At 42.3% G+C, this 19,705-nt stretch overlaps 1 protein-coding gene across 1 annotated transcript in view; it reads left to right on the top strand.

The window, feature by feature from the left end:
- Positions 1-424: 424 nt before the first annotated feature.
- Positions 425-19,705, top strand: part of HEPHL1 (hephaestin like 1) — a gene marked incomplete at both ends in the record, with an annotated part of 61,887 nt that continues 42,606 nt past the window's right edge. The window contains 4 exons of the mRNA XM_081063745.1: positions 425-594; positions 12,325-12,569; positions 18,337-18,549; positions 19,235-19,414. Of these exons, the coding sequence (XP_080919871.1) occupies positions 425-594; positions 12,325-12,569; positions 18,337-18,549; positions 19,235-19,414 (808 nt within the window). The remainder of the gene's footprint in view (positions 595-12,324; positions 12,570-18,336; positions 18,550-19,234; positions 19,415-19,705) is intronic.

Consider the following 19,705-nt stretch of genomic DNA (forward strand, 5'->3'; position numbering starts at 1 on the left):
CCATTCAGACCAGCCCAGTTTTCAGATTTTAATATGTTCCTGTAATAGGTGTGGAGAAAAAAAGAGGAAGAAGGCGGGGGACTCTCTCAGACCAACTAGTTGCACTGCCATTCTTGGTAATGATGAATGACTAATGGCAGAACAGAGCACCCAAACATACAGAAGCAGACTTGTTTGGCTTGGACATAAAACAAATAAGCCAGTTACACATTTCTTGGATGGCTGGCAAAGGTTTTGTCGTCACAGCAACTCCCCCATCAAGCTCGCTCTGCTATAGGAGTTGTCAGCCTCTGTCCCAACCCTAAGCTGCCTAAGGAGGAGGAGCTGGGCCTTGTCCATTTCTCATTTATAACTAGCTCCAAGTGAGGGGGAGGGACGGGCAGGGTTGCTTCCTGCGCGCTGCTTGCCTGAGTTATTGCCACCAATGCCTCGGAAGCAGCAGTCTGACTGCATCCTTCTCATCACATTCCTGGGTGTATCTGGGCTGGTTGGTGCAGTTACCAGAACATATCACGTTGGGATTGTGGAAGAATACTGGGACTATGTACCCGAGGGGAAGAATATTATTACTGGGAAAAGTTTCGCAGAAGACAAGTGAGTGTACTTGGGGTCCTCACGGACTCCCAGGTTTGGCTTCCTTTTGACTTGACATGGGGAAGGTTGCATTCTTGGGGTAGTTATAATGGGGTGAGTTGATCTAAATAAATAGAAGGGGTTTTGTGTTTGCTTGGAAAGCCCTTGCCTGGGCGGGTGTGTAATTTGGAAGAGACATTCTTAACTCCATCTATTTGTTGAGATTTCTATTCACAACTTTGTCTGTAAAGAGCCATATATACAACCAGGTGTTTGAATAATGGCTTATTCTATAAAGGGATAATTTTCACCTGGCACCACTAGTGACTTCTAGGGGGGTTTGGACTTAGTTTGTTAAAAAACAAAAGCAAACAAACAAAATCAATGACAATGCTTGGAATGGAAATCTGAGGATTTTCAAGAATTCTTCACTGTTGAAACACACAGTGTTTCTTAGTTTTTATTTTGGGAATGAAAAAATCATCATTGGAAATAAGTATGCTATAGGTAGTTATTTTTGTTTTACAATATTTAAAAAAGGAAGCAGTTATAAGAGATTTGGCTGGTGTTTTAAGAGCTTCTTTGAGTCCACTTAGAAATGGGTTTTTCACTGGTGAGAGTCTTGTTTCAGCCCAGACTCATTCACTCTGAGGGCAATATCCTATTTCCAGAACCCATGGCGTAGCTAGGTGAAATGTTTCTAGAGTGTTCTATGTCCCTGATTTTTTCTTTTTGCAGAAAATGCCCTTGCTTCCCCTTTTCCTTGCAGGGTCCAGTGTCTTATATCTCTAATTTGTTCCCTGGAACTCCCTCTGAAATCACGGCCTGGATCCAGAAGTTGTCATGCATATTTTCAACTTTGTGCTTCTTGAACATCTTTTGAGATGTTCTGGCAATAACTGTTGAATATTCGGATGCTTACTTCTTTTCTGTTAAGCAGAGCTCATTGCATTTAACATTTAAGTTCCATTTTCTAAAGATGAGGTTAGTTGATAGGATTCAGGAACAGTACCGGGTCTGCCAACAAGTCTTTAGAGCCAAGTGCCCCTGCCCTGGGGAAAGACCAAAGATCCTGTTGGCTTGGACATACAACTTCCAGGTTATGCCCAAAGGTGACATAGTCATAGATTTTTTTTTAATTTAAGAAAAGTGGTGCTTGTGTCAGCCAGGCTGCCAAGAAAGATTTTTTCCTTAAGCTTTGTACCAGGAAATTTAATGTCTAGAAGGCTATTTCCAAAGAAAGCTTTTGACTTCTTTGAATCCCAAATGTGGTTGTAGTCTTCACGGTGACAAATGGATGTGGGATTGAAAGACTACACTAACTGCTAGCACCCTTCCCTAAAAATAGAGCTCTGCTGTCCTCAAAAAGGGCTCAATAGAAAATGGTTGTTGTGAGCAACTATTGGATACAAGACTATTAAAAATGTGTATGGACATGGAGTATAGTGGGTATGGCCTTTAAGCTCGATGGGATATGGGACTACCTTTCTATATGGTTGAGTAAAAAGCCCAGAATTCTACTTTCTCCTAAAATGCCTGGTTTTCTTTATCTTTACCCAGGAATTCCACAAGAGACTTTTAATTCATGGCTGCTGTACATGTTATTATTCCCATCTTATAAGCCAGGATCTGAGGTGCCATTAAGTATTTGCCAGGGTTTGCAGAGTAAAGGCAGCACCAAACTCACATGGTTTTGGCTCCAGAGCCCATATTTTTTCACTGTGCAATTTGTTTCTTGGCAAAGATGATCGTTTGTCACTAAACTAAACTCGGTTTTGAGGAAGCCATGGATTCCAGTAATAAGAAATTTCCCGAAAGACTCAATGCTTACCAAAGGTCGGTTTAGTCTCACGTGTCACTCTTCCCAGAGAGACACTGAAAATGATCACTGGTGTCAGTGACCAAACAAAGTTACCTGTTCATTCAGAAACCTAAAGCTCTTTAAATACTCAGATACTAGAATGCTATTTCCACAAAACTGGTTGCAGGAAGAAGTCAGGGGTTCTCTTTTTCAGGCATCTGATGGTGCTCTGAAGAAAGTATAGTAAAATGTATGAAAACAGTTATGGTGAAAAACAAAAGGAAAAAAAAAAGAACCATGACTCAAACACAGTTTAGTGTCAGATTAGAGTGAGGTGGTTTAACAAACGCTGTGCTTTCACATGAGAGGACTCCTGCCTTTTAGGAGCAGCTGACATACTAGATGTCATACCTGGGAGGCAACAGGCCCCGCATGGTTCCTTCTAGTGGAAGAGAGTTCCTGCGGGGCTGACTCCTGACTCTGGAAAGGGGAGCTGGAGTGAGCGCACGACGCATATTGTGTTTCTCAACAGTCACGTCAGGAAGTGCTGCTATTGGTGGGGCAGACGTCTCAGGGCAAGTCCCTAAAAAGGCACAATTGTGGTAGGCTGCTGACCCTTGTTTGAAGACCACAGGACACAGATCACAGGTGTCACAATTCACATGTCACAGGTGCCACAAGTGTCACATATGAAGATGCCGCGACTGTGAGACATGCACGGAGTTTAGTATGTGTGCTCTGTGCCGTGTCATTTCCCCAGGAGCAAGGAATCCTCTTGGATGTGCCACCCTGTCTTTCACTCGGCCTCTGGCAGGATGAGCAAACAGCATTTCTGAGGACAGTCTGCTATTCAGGACATTGAGACAAATGCGTGGTATGTAGAGGTCCAAGAGAGCCAGGTGCTCAGTATTCCATGACAAGTGGAAAGAGCCTGAAACGGGAATCAGGAGACCTGACTTCCAGTCCCTGCTCTGCCACCGCTGGCTGTGTAATCTTGAGCATGTCACATAATCTCTCTGAACATCAATTTTCTTAACTGTGTAACAAGGAAGTTGAAATATGATCCTTAAACTCATTGGTTCAAAAATTAGGGGAATAGGAGGTAAGTACCAAAGTTTCAGTGATGTAAAAAAGTTTAGAAACCAAAAGTAGGCAGTGCCACATGCCTAATAAATCCCGAGTCACAACGATGAGATAGGAAACAAATTGCAATCATTTTACCCAGACACTATAGCAGTCAATGGTGCAAATTAACTTTTCAACTTGGTTATCCTTGCTTGATCACAGGGTTCAAAAACATAATTGAGACTGTAGCATAATATTTCCTAGAAAGTATAGGACATAGGAGTTATATTCTATTTAGAAAATGTTCTTTCTTCCTGATGCATGTGTTCCTCCCTGTCGTGCTTACTGGGCACACAGCGCTCCTTTGATTTACTTGGGGATGGTGTCAGCATTTGATCCGTTCCTGCCATTCCTGCTGGGGCTCATAAAGCACATAATGAAGGGGTGACTGTGCTTCGGTGGTAAAAGCTGGCCTTTAATGGAACCAGAGTGGGGTCACCTTATTTGAAACCACAATTCTCACCAAAGACCTCATTAAGCAATGAGCACACATGCAGGCTTTTTCTTGCCAGGGAAATGCAGGGATTTCCGTGGGTGCTAACGCACAGGTAGAACCACACTTGGACATGAGTGAGGCAGACTGCTGCTCACACACCAGTTTTGTCGGGTCTGTTAAGAGAGTTCACTGGACCACATCCCTGTCAGCCCATGTGATGGCAAAGGGTTTGGAGCACCCCCTAGGACCAGGCCCTCGGACAGGTGTGAAAGGGACACCCATATGTCTATCTGAAAGAGACAGCTGAAGGGAAGCAGGTGGGGTGAGAGAGAGAGAGGTTTTTGTAAGCCTTGAGATAAAGGATATCATCCCATGAGGGCTTGATCTTGACAGACAGTGACTTTCAAATCTCAACTTCTATCTTACCAGCAGAAAAAAAATCATGTGCGTGGCCTGATGCCATGTGAATCTCTTAGGGTTGCTGTAATTCCCTGTATCAATTAGTGATTGCTTTGGGGTACCAGTAGAGACAAGAATAGAGTGGGTTACACAAATTAGGGTTTTGCAATCTCTTCTAAAAGAAATCCAGAGTTGGGCAGTCCAAGGCTGGTGGAACAGCTCATATGATAGGATTTCAGGGGCGTTCTATATTTCTAACTCACTATCCTTTGCATGTGATTTCACTCCTCAAGAAAGTTCATGGTCATAAGATGACAATTGGAACTCCAGCCCTCATGTCTATGTTCCAGGAAGGAAGAGAGGAAGAAAAAAGCAGAAGTGTTACAATTCCTGCTGCATCAGTCCTTTAAAAGGTTCTCATGGAACCCCCACCTAAACAATTCTACTTACATCTCATTGTACACTCAAAGCCACAAAGGGGGCTTGAAAATGTAGTCTCTTAGCTATGCGCTTTTCAGCTTGAATAAAAGCAGGATTTGATTCTATTACTAAGAAAGAAGGGGAGCGTGAATATTGCAAGGCAGCTGGCAGTCCCTGCCACCCTCCCCTACCTCAGTTCTCCTTATTTCTCATCCTTGATGAATGCCCTCTTGGTCCCCCTCTTTCCTTTCCCAACGTCTGATTAATGGTGTTGGAGAGAACTCATAGACAACACAATAGCTAACTATCATTAAGTCCTTACTGTTTCAGGCATTGTCATAAAAGCTTTCCATGCCATGCAGAGGGGTGACAGATCTTCTGCCCTGGTCAGGGGGACCAGGAGGTCCAGGGTGGGTTTCCTCAGCCACGTGTAGCCCGGCAGTGGCCTAACAGAGATGCCAAGGCAGCCTGATTTACTGGTGGATGTAGGATTCTGGTATCAACTGAGAAGCTTAGAATTCTTGCTCCACTTACTAGGCAAGGAATTGAATCTCTCTTCGCCTCAATTTTCTCATCAGTGAAATGGGGATAATGCCAGGCCTCACTTGAAGCAGGGGTTGTATGAGTTTCCTGTGGCTGCTGTAACAAATTACTACAAATTGGTTGGTTTAAAACAAGAGAAATGTATCCTCTGCCAGTTCTGGAGGCCAGAAGTCTGAAATGGCGGCAGGGCTACACTCTCTCTGGAAGCTCTAAGGAAGGATCCATTCATTGCCTATTCCAGCTCCTGGTGGCTGCTGGCAATCCTTGGCTTGAGGAGAGGGCCTCACTCCAATCTCTGCCACCATTTTCATATCCCCTTCTCTTCTACGTGTGTCTAATCTGCCTGTTATCAGAACAGTTTTGGTGGCATTTAGGACCCACCCAGATAATCCAGGATCATCTTCTTATTTCAAAATCCGTCACTTGTCCACATCTGCAAAGGCCCTTTCTCAAACAAGGGAATTAGGATGTGGACCTATTCTCGGAAGCCATTATCAGCCCCAAAGACGGGTATGAGGAGGCTCCAAAGACATGAGATCTGTCAATGCTCAGATGTGGTGCCTGGCTCCGGATGAGCACTCAAGGAATGCTAGTCCTCATGGGAGTTCTCCTATCTCGAGGGCTTCTCTGGAGAGCAAGGGCTTTGTGGGCAAGAGACCTCAAAGTTTACCTTGTCCTCTTTTCTAATTAGAGCTTTGCGAGAAATAATCATAACTCCCACAACTACTGCCGAGTGAGCCCTGACTGTCCCAGGCCCCGTGCCTGGAGCGCCACATCTCATCTCGTTTGCTCCTCGTGATGGCTCTGTCATGGTCACCGGTCTATAGCTCAGGAAACAGGGGTCTAGAGAAGTTAAGCCACTTCCTCAAAATCTCACAAGATCAAGTGGGGGAATTGGGATTTGAGCTCATTCTCTTTTCTCTTTACCACGTGAATTTGTTTTTAACACACTGTATGTGTGTTCTGAGGGGCTTTTGTGGAAATGAAGTCGGAGAAGGACGAACTCAAGACTTACTGTGTTTCCCCGAAAATAAGACCTAGCCGGACCATCAGCTTAGAGCTGATGCATATTTCGGAGCAAAAATTAATATAAGACCCAGTCTTATTTTACTATAAGACCTGGTAATATAATATGATATGATATGATATGACATGATATGATATGATATAATACCAGGTCTTATATTAATTTTTGCTCCAAAAGATGCATTAGAGCCGATGGTCCGAGTAGATCTTATTTTCGGGGAAACATGATAGGTGGTACTAGGGAACCAGGGTGAGAGTATGTGACTAGGAGCACATCACCTGGATGGGATGGCTTCAAAATTATTAATCTAATTAGGGAGGGTGTGTCTATACCTGAGTTGCAATGTGTAATCAGCATCTCCACCCTTCTTTTTTCTGAGTGTCACTTGTCTCAATCTCGTCCTGTTTTCTCCTTGGTGAACAAGGCCCCTTCTCAAGCTTAGACAACTGGTGCTTGTCCATATTGTGACACTGATGGTCTCACACGTTTGCTCTGACCGTACCCTCTGCTGATGTTACTTGGAAGCTCATCTTCACCTTGTTTCTCCCACACCTCGCACATACTCAAGCTCTCTATGATGTAGTTGACACTAAATATAAAAAACTGAGTGTTGCTATTTATCCCCCAATGCATATGTTTTGTCTTCCCAACCAGATGTTAGTATCTTGAGTGCGAGGATTGAGATTCACACATCTTGGCCCCAATCTCTAGTTTAATGTCCCATATACAGTAGAGATTCAACAGTTGCTAGGAATAATTGACTGGATGGGGGGAAAATCCCACTAAAAGATCCAAGTTGTGGGGGACAGTGGTGATGGTGAGGTGCACACCACCTGTGATCTACAAAATCCTCAGTATCTAACCCAGATGCCACCTCCGCGCTGGTAGCTGATTCCCACAAGCAAGTTCATCCCAAGATGGTTAATCTTGATGCTTTGGGAAGGTGTCTCCCTTCAGAGTATTGCCCCTGGCCTTGCAACGTGAAAGTTGGCATCCCCATTGGTCTTTAAAACAGTTGCTAATGTTAAACTTCCCACCCTACCTGGATTCCTTCACAGCAGGATTAGACCCTGCTCAGCTTCAGTCAGAACGGTAGGGGGCAGGTTGGGAATGAACCTGAGAGGGAGTGATTGTGAGTCCCTCACAAAGGGGCCTTCCTGGGGCTACACTATAAAAATACACAGTCCACCAATGCAGGCATTCTAATGTGTGCGCTCTAGCTAAACCGCAGGCTGCTTCTTGTGTAGGGCTCCCATGAAGTCACCCCCTTGCTTTGTTCTTTGGGCAAGATTTACATCTATGGCTCATCTAGCTCTCCTGTTACAAATGCATAATGTGTTCTTAGGGGTAGTTGGCTGCATAGTCACTAAAAAGACTGCTTTCTCTTACTTCCACCCCTCCCCTATCTTTTCCACTTTTAATAGTTCCCATAGTTTCAAATAATTTCTATGTTTTTTTGTGCTAGGTGCTATAGAAATGTGATTTCCAAACTTGCATGCATGTCAGAATTGTATTAGAATAGGTCAGGTTGTGTTATATTTACAACTAACCCCCGAATCTCAGGGGCTTAACACCATAGAAGTGTACTTCTCACCCACTCAGGTTCACAGAGGGCCCTATGTCTCCAGGACAACTGTCCTCCTTGCGCAAAATGGCAAGCCAGGCTGTTTGGATCTGGAGGCCTCACTACCTTCACTTGAGGCTTTCTTTTCGTGCAGCAGAGGAAGTGAGGGAGTACTGAAATGGCAGTTAGGTTCCATGGCCTGGAAGAGACACATGTCACATCCATTCATCTACCCAAATCCCACAGTTCCACCTAACTGCAAAAGTTCTGCTTTCCCCTTCTGCTGAGAGGAAAGCGGAATCAGAATGGGTAAGCACTACAAAGCTCTGAATAATCATTAATGAGCTTAGGAAAAATATAGGTGCCACAGCCCTAACACCAGAAAATCTGACTCAGTTGCCCTGAAATGGAGTCTGGGGACCAAAATTTTTGGCGGATGTCCCAGATAATTCTTATACAGTTAATACACGGGTGGACAATTTGGAACCACTGCTTTAGCAAAGCTAATGCCCTCTTGGGGTGACTACTGGCTGTTTAGGTGATTAGACTGACACATGTCCAGAAAGGTGTAAAACAAGACAGCATATAACTCAGGGCTAAAGTATGCAGTACATACAATAAATGCTGGAGGAAGTCAGTAAACACTTCTCCTCCCTCTGATATGCTCACTTCTTATTTGGGTGGTTCTGCCAGACAGTTTGTGATAAGTAACTCTTGCTCAGCATGCATTTGCATGTGTGAGTGTGTGTGTGTGTGTGTGTGTGTGTGTGTGTGTGTGTGTGTGTGTGTTGGGAATCTATAATAGAGAAGTTAAGAGGAGCAGATGTCCAACACTGTTTTTGATCTGCAATTGGAAATCCACGATTGAGAATGCAAAAATATTGTTTTCTATTTGAGGTTGGTGGAATCCGCAGATGTGAAACCCAAAGATACAAAGGGCCAAGTTTATTTATTGAAAACAATCTGTGTGTACATGGACCCACACAGTTCAAACTTGTGCTGCTCAAGGGTCAACTGCATATCCAATGATGCCCAGGTCCAGGGTAGTGTACGTGGCCACAAGAAAATATCCACTGAACCTCCTTCCAGAAATCCAACAAGTGACCTAATAAGCTTTGGTTTGCTGGGTCTGCCTTCCAAGGAATGTTTTCTTCCTCCCAGGGACCTGCTGACAAGTAGAGTTTGCAGCCACCTTGTCTTTTTGTAATGTATAAACTGAAGTTTATAACTCAAAACAATTTTTTTAAAACGCATTTAAACAGAACATAGCGTGGTTTGAAAGTGATTTCTTCACAACCTTGTTACTTCCTCCCCCTAACCAGCTGAGGCACCTAGCCTGTCCCAAACAACCTAATATGATCATGGACTATGGTTCATGCAAAAAAAAACCCTTTTAACAAGAATGGCCTTGGCCTTGGAGGTGGGAGAGCTTTCAGGGGTCCTCAGCTGAGCCAGATAAAGAGGGGGAGCAGCTGGGCCTCAGCTCTAAAGGACACTAGGACATCCCTGGGGTGCTGGAGGTACAGCTGGGGGAACAAAATTCACTGGAAATGACATTGAAGGTGGAGAAAATGACAAGTTGCAGAACTTCTCTGGGGTGAGTATTGTATGTGGTTGGAAAGAATCACTTACTTGAGATGTGGTTTGGGAGGTGGAAGGAGAAGACCCCAGGGGATGTAGTCAAGTAATACCATGTGGTCACTGAAATCCCTTCGAAGGAAGATTGGTCCCGTGAACTGTAGGGTGGGCTTCTTGTGACCAAGAAGAAGGTAAGAACTGCCACCACCAGGCCACCTTCTCCTCTTCTCAGCATTGTCAGTCTTTCCTCCAAATAAGATCTGAACAAGTATCTTTGCAAATATCGGTTGAACGAGCCACATATTATTTATCTGCCCAAAGCACCAGATTACTAGTCTGCCCAGACACCCACATGTGTCAACCCTGCCCTGCCCTTGGTGTGGAGCCAGTGGAGGTGTGTGTGTGGGGGGGTGTTCCTGGGATAAAGGAAGAAGCCGTGTTCAGTCCTCCCACGGAGGAGCCAGGGATAGGCAAAGAAAAGGCCAGCTGCCCGGGAATCGCAGGGCCATTCCTTCCAGAGGCAGCAAAGCTCTGTCTCCCCAACTGCCAGGTTCAGCTTCCAATCCAAGGAAGAATTGGGAAAGAGAAAACAACAACAACAACAAAAAACAAACAGAAAAGGGTTGGGCAAGGGGATACAAAAGAGTAGAAAAGAGAGGTGCTGAATAACACCTAGTAGGTGCTTAATCCTTTTTTTAAAAAACACACAAATCATTGAATTATTGGAAGTGAATAAAAGAGAATAGAGAGTACAATAATGAGAAAAGAAAACAACAAAAATGAATATGATGATGGAAGTAAGTAAAGGTTGATTAGAGGGAAGACATAAATAGCTAAATTTAAGAGATTAGAGGAACATGCAAGAGTTCCCAGGCAGACTCTCTCCTTGGGTTGCCCATATGTTGCCAGAAGCTCTAGACTCCCATCCCTCATTCCAAGTGATCTAGAAAAAGATCCTTCAAAAGTCTCTAGCATCCCTTGGATTAAACCAACTGGTCACTCTGTGGCTGTCCCTGTACTGCTCACTGTGAACCAGAGTGGTTTGTTTAGGGGACGATTTCCCCCAATTGGCCAGGCCTGGATCACAAGGCCTCCCTCCACGAGTATCTGAGGGGACTCGGTGTCTGATAGGTTAGGCTGAGTTACTTGCTCCATCCCTGGAGCTGGGGATGGAGCCCTCTCCAAAGCACTTAGCATGGGAATCCGAAGCATGGGAATGCTCTCAGATCAAAGTATGGAGTGTGGGCGCTGAGTTGGCAAAACTCCAAAATGTCTACTACATCAGCCCTTTCCATATTCTTTGCCAGGGTAATTCCTCTTTGTTCTTTGAAACCATGTTTAGGCATTACTTCCTCTAGGAAACCTCCCCTGATCTGTCTTCTACTCCAGATGATTAGATGTCCCAGAACATAATCTGTGTTCAAATTACTCTCTTCTAAAATGACAGCTCCTTCAAGTTGTTGTCTTTTTTCTCTGTATCCCCAAGACTGAGTACAGGACTTGGCATAATTGAAGACTGTTGAATGACTGAGAGGGAAGGCATGCGTGTGCATGTCAGGAGTGTGTGTGAGAGCAGGACTTGCCTCTCACCCTCAGCGGGGCATAGCGACATGGTGATGGCTGCACCCAGGAGTGGTAGCTCTTTTCCTCAAGCGGAAGCCAGTACTTCTGGCCTTGGAGCTAGGGTTGGAGCCTTACCTATGCTAAGCACAGACTGAGAGTTCTGAAGGGAGTTCCACTTGCCCAGGGGAAGATGATATGGCCACCTCCAAGTTGGCCACCTCCACTGCTGCTCTTGCCTCAGGCTTCCAGACCCCGAGTAGGGTCCCTTTCACCCTGGGGCCCCAGGAGCGCATCCAGTCACATCAGGTCTTAGAATCCTATTTTTTCACAGCCGACGGTTTCTTTCTGTTGCACCACCCCTGCTGGTCTCCTGACAACCTCCCTGCCCCTCATCTTTGCTCACCCCTTTGCCTAGCTCCTCTAAAACGTACGCATCACTGCCATAGGATGGTCCCTAAATACTAATTATCATGTCACTCTATGAAAAGCCTCTGTACGTCCTCAGCGCTTCCAAGATAAATCCTAAATTCTTCAACCTGAAATTCAAGTTCACGATCAGTCTTTTTAAAGATATTACATGCATCCATGCATCTCATTCCTCCCCTTTCAGGCTTGGGCCCTGGTCTATAACCTCCTGTTCCCCAGTATCACGCGCGCTGCTTCCTTCTCATTGCTTATGCTCTGTCCCTGCTTTGTGTCCTCACTTTTCCATTTTGTGATCTAATCCCACTTCTCCTTAATTCTTGCATTTCTCGTGAGGTGTTTTTTGACCTTTTCTGCCCACAGAAATCTTTTCCTTCTCTGAACAAATATATTTCTAGAAAAACTGAGCCTGTATCTGTTGCATCAACCACTCAGTTGGCACTTACTTACTCATATACTGTTCTGTGCAGTTCCTTAATTTTTCCATGATTACATCATGAACTCTTGTATCTCTTCACAGCATGTAGCAAAGTGCTGGGAATGCCGTACGTGTACATTAAGTGTTTGTTCAATGAAAAATAAAAGGGGAGCGTGTTGAATGAAAAAGGGCAAATGGACACTGTGACTTTAGAGTATTTGGTTTTGTTTTAGTTTGTACTATTTGTGCTTTTTGGCTTGTCACTTAACTCTCTTAGCCTCAGTTTCCTCATCCGTAAAGAGAGGATAATCTCACTAGTTCTACAGAAGTCACAGGGTTACAGTGAAGACCAAGTGAGAAGCCATACATGCAAGTCCTTTACAACTTGTTAAGGTAAGCTATTACAATTTTTCTTTTAATTTCAATTTTAAAATATTTTCCTTCTTGTTTTTAGACTTGCCACCTTATTTCTCGAAAGAGGGCCCAACAGGATAGGTGGTCTTTACAAAAAAGCTGTTTACAGACACTACACAGATGACACCTATTCCACAGAGATCCCCAAACCTCCCTGGCTTGGATTTTTGGGCCCCATCGTGAGGGCTGAAGTGGGTGATGTGATTGTCATTCATTTAAAAAACTTTGCTTCTCGACCTTACTCTTTGCATCCACATGGCGTTTTCTACAAGAAAGATTCAGAAGGTAAATATCAATCCTTTGTTATTGGTGTCTTGTCTGTATTTCATAATCAAAGCAACTGTCAGTTATGGTGGAAGGGATTCTAAGAGCACAAGGATTACACATATTCATTTGTCTTCTCTCTGTCTCCTTCTCTACCCATGCCTTCTCTCTTCTTTTTCTCTTTCCCTTATTTCCTTCCTCCCTTTTGTCTCACTCTTGTTTATGTTGATACAGAACTGAGTACGGGGCTTCCTTGGCACCTGCTCCACCATGCCCCCCAACAGCACACTAACGTTGTTCCTTGCCAATCAGTCATGACTGGGTAGCACATTGGATGAAGAGCAGCACACATCAACAGGTTCCAGAGTCCTGTCCCAGTACCAGCCTTGGCTGTAGGGAGGGTGTCTCAGTGTGAGCTGATCCCAACTTCTCTGCTAAAGGCTACTGTCTTTGATGCTTCCTTTCTGAAACACTCCTGTACCACCTTTCAATGATAGCCATCAACCATGGCCAATAATAATAAGCAAAAAGGAAGCACATTGAATACATTGTGAATAAAAGAATCTCTAGGAAAATTGCTTTTTCTATTCATTGCTATCATATAATCAAAGAAAAATGAATCATCTCAGTCGAAGCTTCAAGACAAGACCATGACCCACCCACACTTCCCCAGTTTCTGACCTGCAGCCTCTCCATATATAAATTCAGAAGCTCCCAAGCCATACATTTTAGTCACAGGATTTTGGATAAAGATGGTATATGGGCATCTACTCATTCATTATTGTATTCACAGATATGTGTTTAGCACCCAGCATACCAAGCACTGGGATAGATCTCGCATACACATTTTTGAGCAAAAACAAACCAAGTTTTCGTGGAACTTACAGTCTAACATGAGAGACAGACATGTGTCAAGCAATTTCACACATAATGTACTTAATTCAATAATTAAAAGCTTAGGCGAATGCTATTCATAAATAATAACTGAGGTTCATTGAATACTTACCATGTACCAGGCACTGTGATAGATGTTTTATAGATATTATGTCATGTAAGCCTCAACAACTCTATGAGGTAGGGATTATAATTATCATGTTCTTACAGATAAGAAGTTCAGACTCATAGAAGAGAAGGAACTTGCCCAAATCTTATAGTTAACAGGTGATGAAGATAAGATGTGATTTCAGAGAGTCTGACTTCAGTGACTGTGAACGTAACCACTATCTCTACTGCCCTTTGCTATGTGTGAATGCATTTTAGACAACTGCCCTAGTCTAAAGAGTTCAGGATTGCTTAAGCCAGACCACACTAGGCCTTGTGACTATGTTCAACATATTTGACCTCCATTCAAAGAGTGCTGGGAAGCCATGGAATGATTTTAAGCAAAGAACAATATGATCAGACTTGAGATTTGAGAAGATCACTCTTGCTATGCTTGGAAAATGCACTAGAGAGGCAAGATATGCAGTAAAATCAGCTAGGAGGTACTGCCCAAGTCCAAGTGAGAGGTGGTGTAGTTTGGACTAGGGTCATGATGCTAGAACTGGACATAAATGGATGAATTCGAGAAGCAACAAGAACAGGACGTGTGGTGCTTTGGAAATGGTGAAGGAGGAAAATCAAGGAGATAAGAATGCTTCCTTTATTTCTGGCATGTGTCATTGAATACTGGTGGTGCCTTTCACTGAGACAGGAGACAGTGGCTAAGGACCAGGTTTGAGAAGGGAGAGCTAATGTTCTTTGGGAAAGGTTGTTTTTGAGATCTCTTTGAGATTTACAAGTGGCAGTGTTCAGTAGACAGACAGTAGGATATCAGTGTAAAGTTCAGAGGCCATTTCCAGGATGGAGATAAAAGCAGGTGTCACTGGTATGTAGCTGATTGGGGCACTGTTGGGATGGGTGCTATCAATTAGGGAGACAGCGCTGAGCATGGAAGGAAGGGAGCCAGCATTATACGTTGAGGGTTTCTGACATTAAATGGCATGTAGAGGAGAATGAACTAGAAAAATAGATTGAAAATGACTTGCAAAAGAGCACAGTGTGACGTCATGGGAGATAAGGGAGAATTGTTTAAGAGGGAGGGAAATAATATCAAATGCTGCTGAGAGGCTAGGTAACAGGATTTTTAAAAAAGTGTCATTTGGGTTGAATGGATGGTGGGTAACACTGGATTTTTCCTATCTATTAGTTTAGATCAATTATCAATTAGAAAGCAGTAAACTACATCAGTTTAACTTTGAGTAAAAATGGTTTTGTCAAATATATTTCAGTGTTATATTCTCACCTTACATTGAGAGACAATGTAAGAATTTATTATTGAAAAGTATGTTTATGTGTTTTGGAAACCATTCCTGAAAACATCGATGACATAGTTCATCATATGATTCACTAATTTGTATATAATTATATTCTTGAAAATCTTCTCTTAGAATTTAGTACCAGCAAAAAGTTCCTCTCCCTTGCAGAACTGGTGAGTTTCCTTTAATTGTACAAAGAAAAAAATATAACCAATTATATTAACATAATACATATTAAACATAGGTATAACGACATGACCTACATATAACCAGGAAATTTAGAGCTACACTTAATACTGATGGGATCTAACTAATTAATCTCCTGTTTTCTTTATGTAGCTTTGGCTCTCTATCTTTTTAGTATTATATAGTATGTGGGTTTAATTTGTAAAATAATTCATATTATTTTAGATTAAAAGTTAGTATGTAAAAGAAAGTTTTACATAAACATACACATAAAAAGAAAGCAGGTAAAAATAAAGTAAATAAATCTTTAAAAATAGTCTATACACTATATACCCAATAACTCGTGAGGGAGGTGTCATAGTATAATGGGAAGTCAGGTACAACTAGATTGAAATCTGGCCCAGCCACATGCTGGCAGTATTACCTTAACTTAATCTAAAAGGAAATATTTTATTTATTTTATTTATTTATTTTTTTAATGGGGTGACAATTGTTAATGAAATTACATAATTTCAGGTGTACAATTCTGTATTACATCATCTATAAATCTCATTGTGTGTTCACCACCCAGAGTCAGTTCTCCTTCCATCACCATATATTTGATCCCCCTTACCCTCATCTCCCTCCCCCCACCCCCCTTACCCTCTGGTAACCACTAAATTATTGTCTGTGTCTATGAGTTATTGTTTCTCATTTGTTTGTCTTGTTCTTTTGTTGTTTTTGGTTTATACACCACATATCAGTGAAATCATAGGGTTCTCTGCTTTTTTTGTCTGACTTATTTCGCTTAGCATTATACTCTCAAGATCCATCCATGTTGTCACAAAAGCTCCTATATCATCTTTCCTTAACGCGGAATAGTATTCCATTTTGTATATATACCACAACTTCATCCATTCATCTATCGAAGGACATTTTGGTTGTTTCCATGTCTTGGCCACCGTAAACAAAGCTGCAATGAACATTGGAGCACACGTGTCTTTATGTATAAATGATTTCAAATTTTTTGGGTAGATACCCAGGAGAGGGATTGCTGGGTCATATGGTAATTCTATTTGTAATTTTTTGAGGAACCTCCACACTGCCTTCCATAGAGGCTGCACCAGTCTGCATTTCCACCAACAGTGTATGAGGGTTCCTTTTTCTCCACAGCCTCTCCAACACTTGTTACTATTTGTCTTGTTGATGATAGCCCTTCTGACTGGGGTGAGGTGATATCTCATTGTGGTTTTTATTGGCATTTCTCTGATGATTAGTGATGTTGAACATTTTTTCATATGTCTATTTGCCATTTGTAAGTCCTCTTTGGAGAAATGTCTCTTCAGGTCCTCTGCCCATTTTTCAATTGGGTTGTTTGTTTTTTTGTTGTTGAGTTTCATGAGTTCCTTGTATATTTTGTATATTAGACCCTTATCGGAAGAATTGTTTGCAAAAATCTTCTCTCATTCAGTCGGTTGCCTCTTTATTTTGTCGATGGTTTCTTTTGCTGTGCAGAAACTTTTAAGTTTCATATAGTCCCATTTGTTTATTTTAGCTTTTACTTCCATTGCCTTTGGAGTCAAATTCATAAAGTGCTCTTTGAACCCAAGGTCCATAAGTTTAGTACCTATGTTTTCTTCTATGCAATTTATTGTGTCAGGTCTTATGCTTAAGTCTTTGATCCATTTTGAATCAATTTTGGTACATGGTGGCAGATAACAGTCCAGTTTCATTCTTTTGCACGTGGCTATCCAATTGTCCCAGTATCATTTATTGAAGAGGCTGTCTTTCCTCCATTGTATGTTTTTAGCTTCTTTGTCAAAAATTATCTGTCCATATTTATGAGGTTTTATTTCTGGGTTCTCAATTCTATTCCATTGGTCCATGTGTCTGTTTTTTTTTGCCAATACCATGCTGTTTTGATTATGGTAGCCCCGTAGTACAGGCTAAAGTCAGGGAGTGTGATACCTCCAGTATTGTCCTTTTTTCTTAAGATTGCTTTGGCTATTCGGGGTCTTTTGTGGTTCCAAACAAATCTGATGATTTTTTGTTCTATTTCTTTAAAAAATGCCATTGGGATTTTGATGGGGATTCCATTAAATCTGTATATTGCTTTGGGTAATATGGCCATTTTAACTATGTTGATTCTTCCAATCCATGAGCATGGAATGTCTTTCCATTTCTTTGGGTCTTCTTCAATTTCTTTCAAAAATGTCTTATAGTTTTCAGCATATAAATCCTTCACATCCTTGGTTAAGTTTATTCCTAGGTATTTTATTCTTTTTGCTGCAATTGCAAAGGGAATTGTTTTTTGTATTTCAAAAAGAGGAAATATTAATATATACTTTATGGGGCTGCTTTGAAGAGTGAGATAATGTACACAAAGTACCCACTATGCTTGGCATATAATAGGGGCTTTGCTGTTGTTCTTTTCTATTGGCATCCTTCTCCAAAAATCAAATTATGTTTCATGGTAGAATCTGTTATTAAAAAAGGTGATGTTCGATTTTTTAAGTTATGTCTTTTGTTTGGCTTGGCTTCGATACCCTGTCTCTTGCTGTCTTATTTGAATTTGTATTCCTAACGCCAGCACATTTGCTGGCATTTAGTTAATAACCAATTCAGATTTGTTGAGTGAATTAGTGAATAAATGAGAGAATGGAGAATGAACTTGGAGTGTGTCCACATCCATGTCCCTCTCTGCCCTCACACTCTAGCCTTCTCAATACCATCAAACTCTGCCCGGTCATACAAGGCCCCTCAAGTCCCACCCCTGCTATGAAGCTATTGATAATTATAACTTGCACAGGCTGGTCTCCTGCCTTCTACCCAGGTGGTTTTCAAACTATTTTGTTTTTAGCACAGAACCTTCCTTAATTGAAAAACCTTGTGCAATCTTAGCTTATAAAAGAGAGAGAGGGAATGCCATGCCCATTTGCCCCACCCCTTCTGTGGTAGACCCTCCGCCGTGCCTAGACCCCAGCTCACATTCAACAAGTTGATGTTAAGTGAAGTGGATTGAAATCTTCCTGATTGCTACAGGAGACCCATCAGAAGGGGTCCTTATGAAATTTTTAAAGCATCTGGTTTTGAGCAGGACACTCCTGTACATTGTGTCATCTTGTTCTCACATCCCTGTGGAGTACATGATAACATTCCAGCTTTACTGATAGAAAATCGAGGCATTGAATTGGACTGTAAGTAATTTACCTCAGTCCCACAGGAAATACATTTTGATTCATACGTGTTTGATTCCAAAGCTCTGGCCATTTCCACTACAGCAGGTGATCTGTGTGTTTTAACCATGTCTTATTCTTTCTTGAAAGGAGCCCTGTACCCAGATGGAACATCTGGAAAGAACAAGAATGATGACATGGTTCCTCCTGGCAAAAACTACACGTATGTCTGGCCAGTGAGAGAAGAGTATGCCCCTGCCCCTGCAGATGCCAACTGCCTGACCTGGGTGTACCATTCACACATCGACGCTCCCAAGGACATCTGCTCTGGGCTGATTGGCCCGCTGCTGGTGTGCAAGGAAGGTAAGGAGGCTCTTCCAGCCGCCCTTCCCCCGCCCCCGGAGCCTGTTCCCAGGTTAAAAAGTGTGTATAAATTTTAGGTCCTGTCTTGCTTACATCCCTTGCTCTATACAGAATGTTTCTCTTCTAAGCTTTCTGTAAGATTAGGGAAACTCTTTGATCAATCTGACACCCTAGCAGGAGCTATAATTTGGATTTCTGCCTAAGAACCATCACAGTCTTCTGAAACTTATATGCTTAAAAAACCCCACAAAAATAATAGGGACATTCCATATTAATGGCTGTTCACATCCCCCTGACACCACACATACATAGCAAAGTGAAAAATACAAATGACCAGGAATGCTTTTGCTTCATTGTTTCACCCATATCATCACTTTGCTATTTTATTCCCTATTAATTGATTTCATGTGTCTGTCAATAAAGTCGACTCCTTTGGAGATAGCCAGATTTCCAAGTCTGCAGTTGTGAAGATTTCTGTTTTATGCCTTTTCTCTTCTGTCTCTAGTGGAAATCGTCTGCCATTTCCACTAGAGCCTTTTGTTGCTTGTATGTTGTGGGTTGCTCTTGTGGATCTAGGTCTTCAACAAGCTTCACACTTATCTGACCCGATCGGCAGCAAGCACAGCTCATCCTGATTAAGTTCCCTTTGAACTGTTTTCTCTACTCTTTTGAATGTGCTTGATAGGTGTCCTGAATAAATACTCAGGGACAAGGACTGATGTGGACCGAGAGTTCATCATAATGTTTACTCTGGTGGATGAGAATCAAAGCTGGTACCTCGATGAAAATATCAGACATTTTTGCACTGACCCCGATTCAGTTGACAAAGAAGATGCCGTTTTCCAGAGGAGTAACAAAATGCACGGTGAGTATCTGCCATGTCGTCCAATACATACTGACTGCCTTTGAGTATCTGATGCGATCGCAGAAATGGTAAACTTCATTTTCCAAGGTTTGTAACTTAGTGATGAGAATGGTTAGAAAGAGATACGAAACACACTACATGTCAGAAAATGAAACAGCCTGAGAAGGGACAAGACAATAGATAAAAGATAAATTGGGTATGAGAAAGCTATGGCACAGAAAGTAGAAGGATTAATGTTAGCATCAGGAAAGAATCAGGAGGTGAGCCCAGAGGATGGGTGGATTTAGACTG

The sequence above is a fragment of the Rhinolophus hipposideros genome (assembly GCF_964194185.1).
Source record: "Rhinolophus hipposideros genome assembly, chromosome: 10".
NCBI lineage: Eukaryota > Metazoa > Chordata > Mammalia > Chiroptera > Rhinolophidae > Rhinolophus > Rhinolophus hipposideros.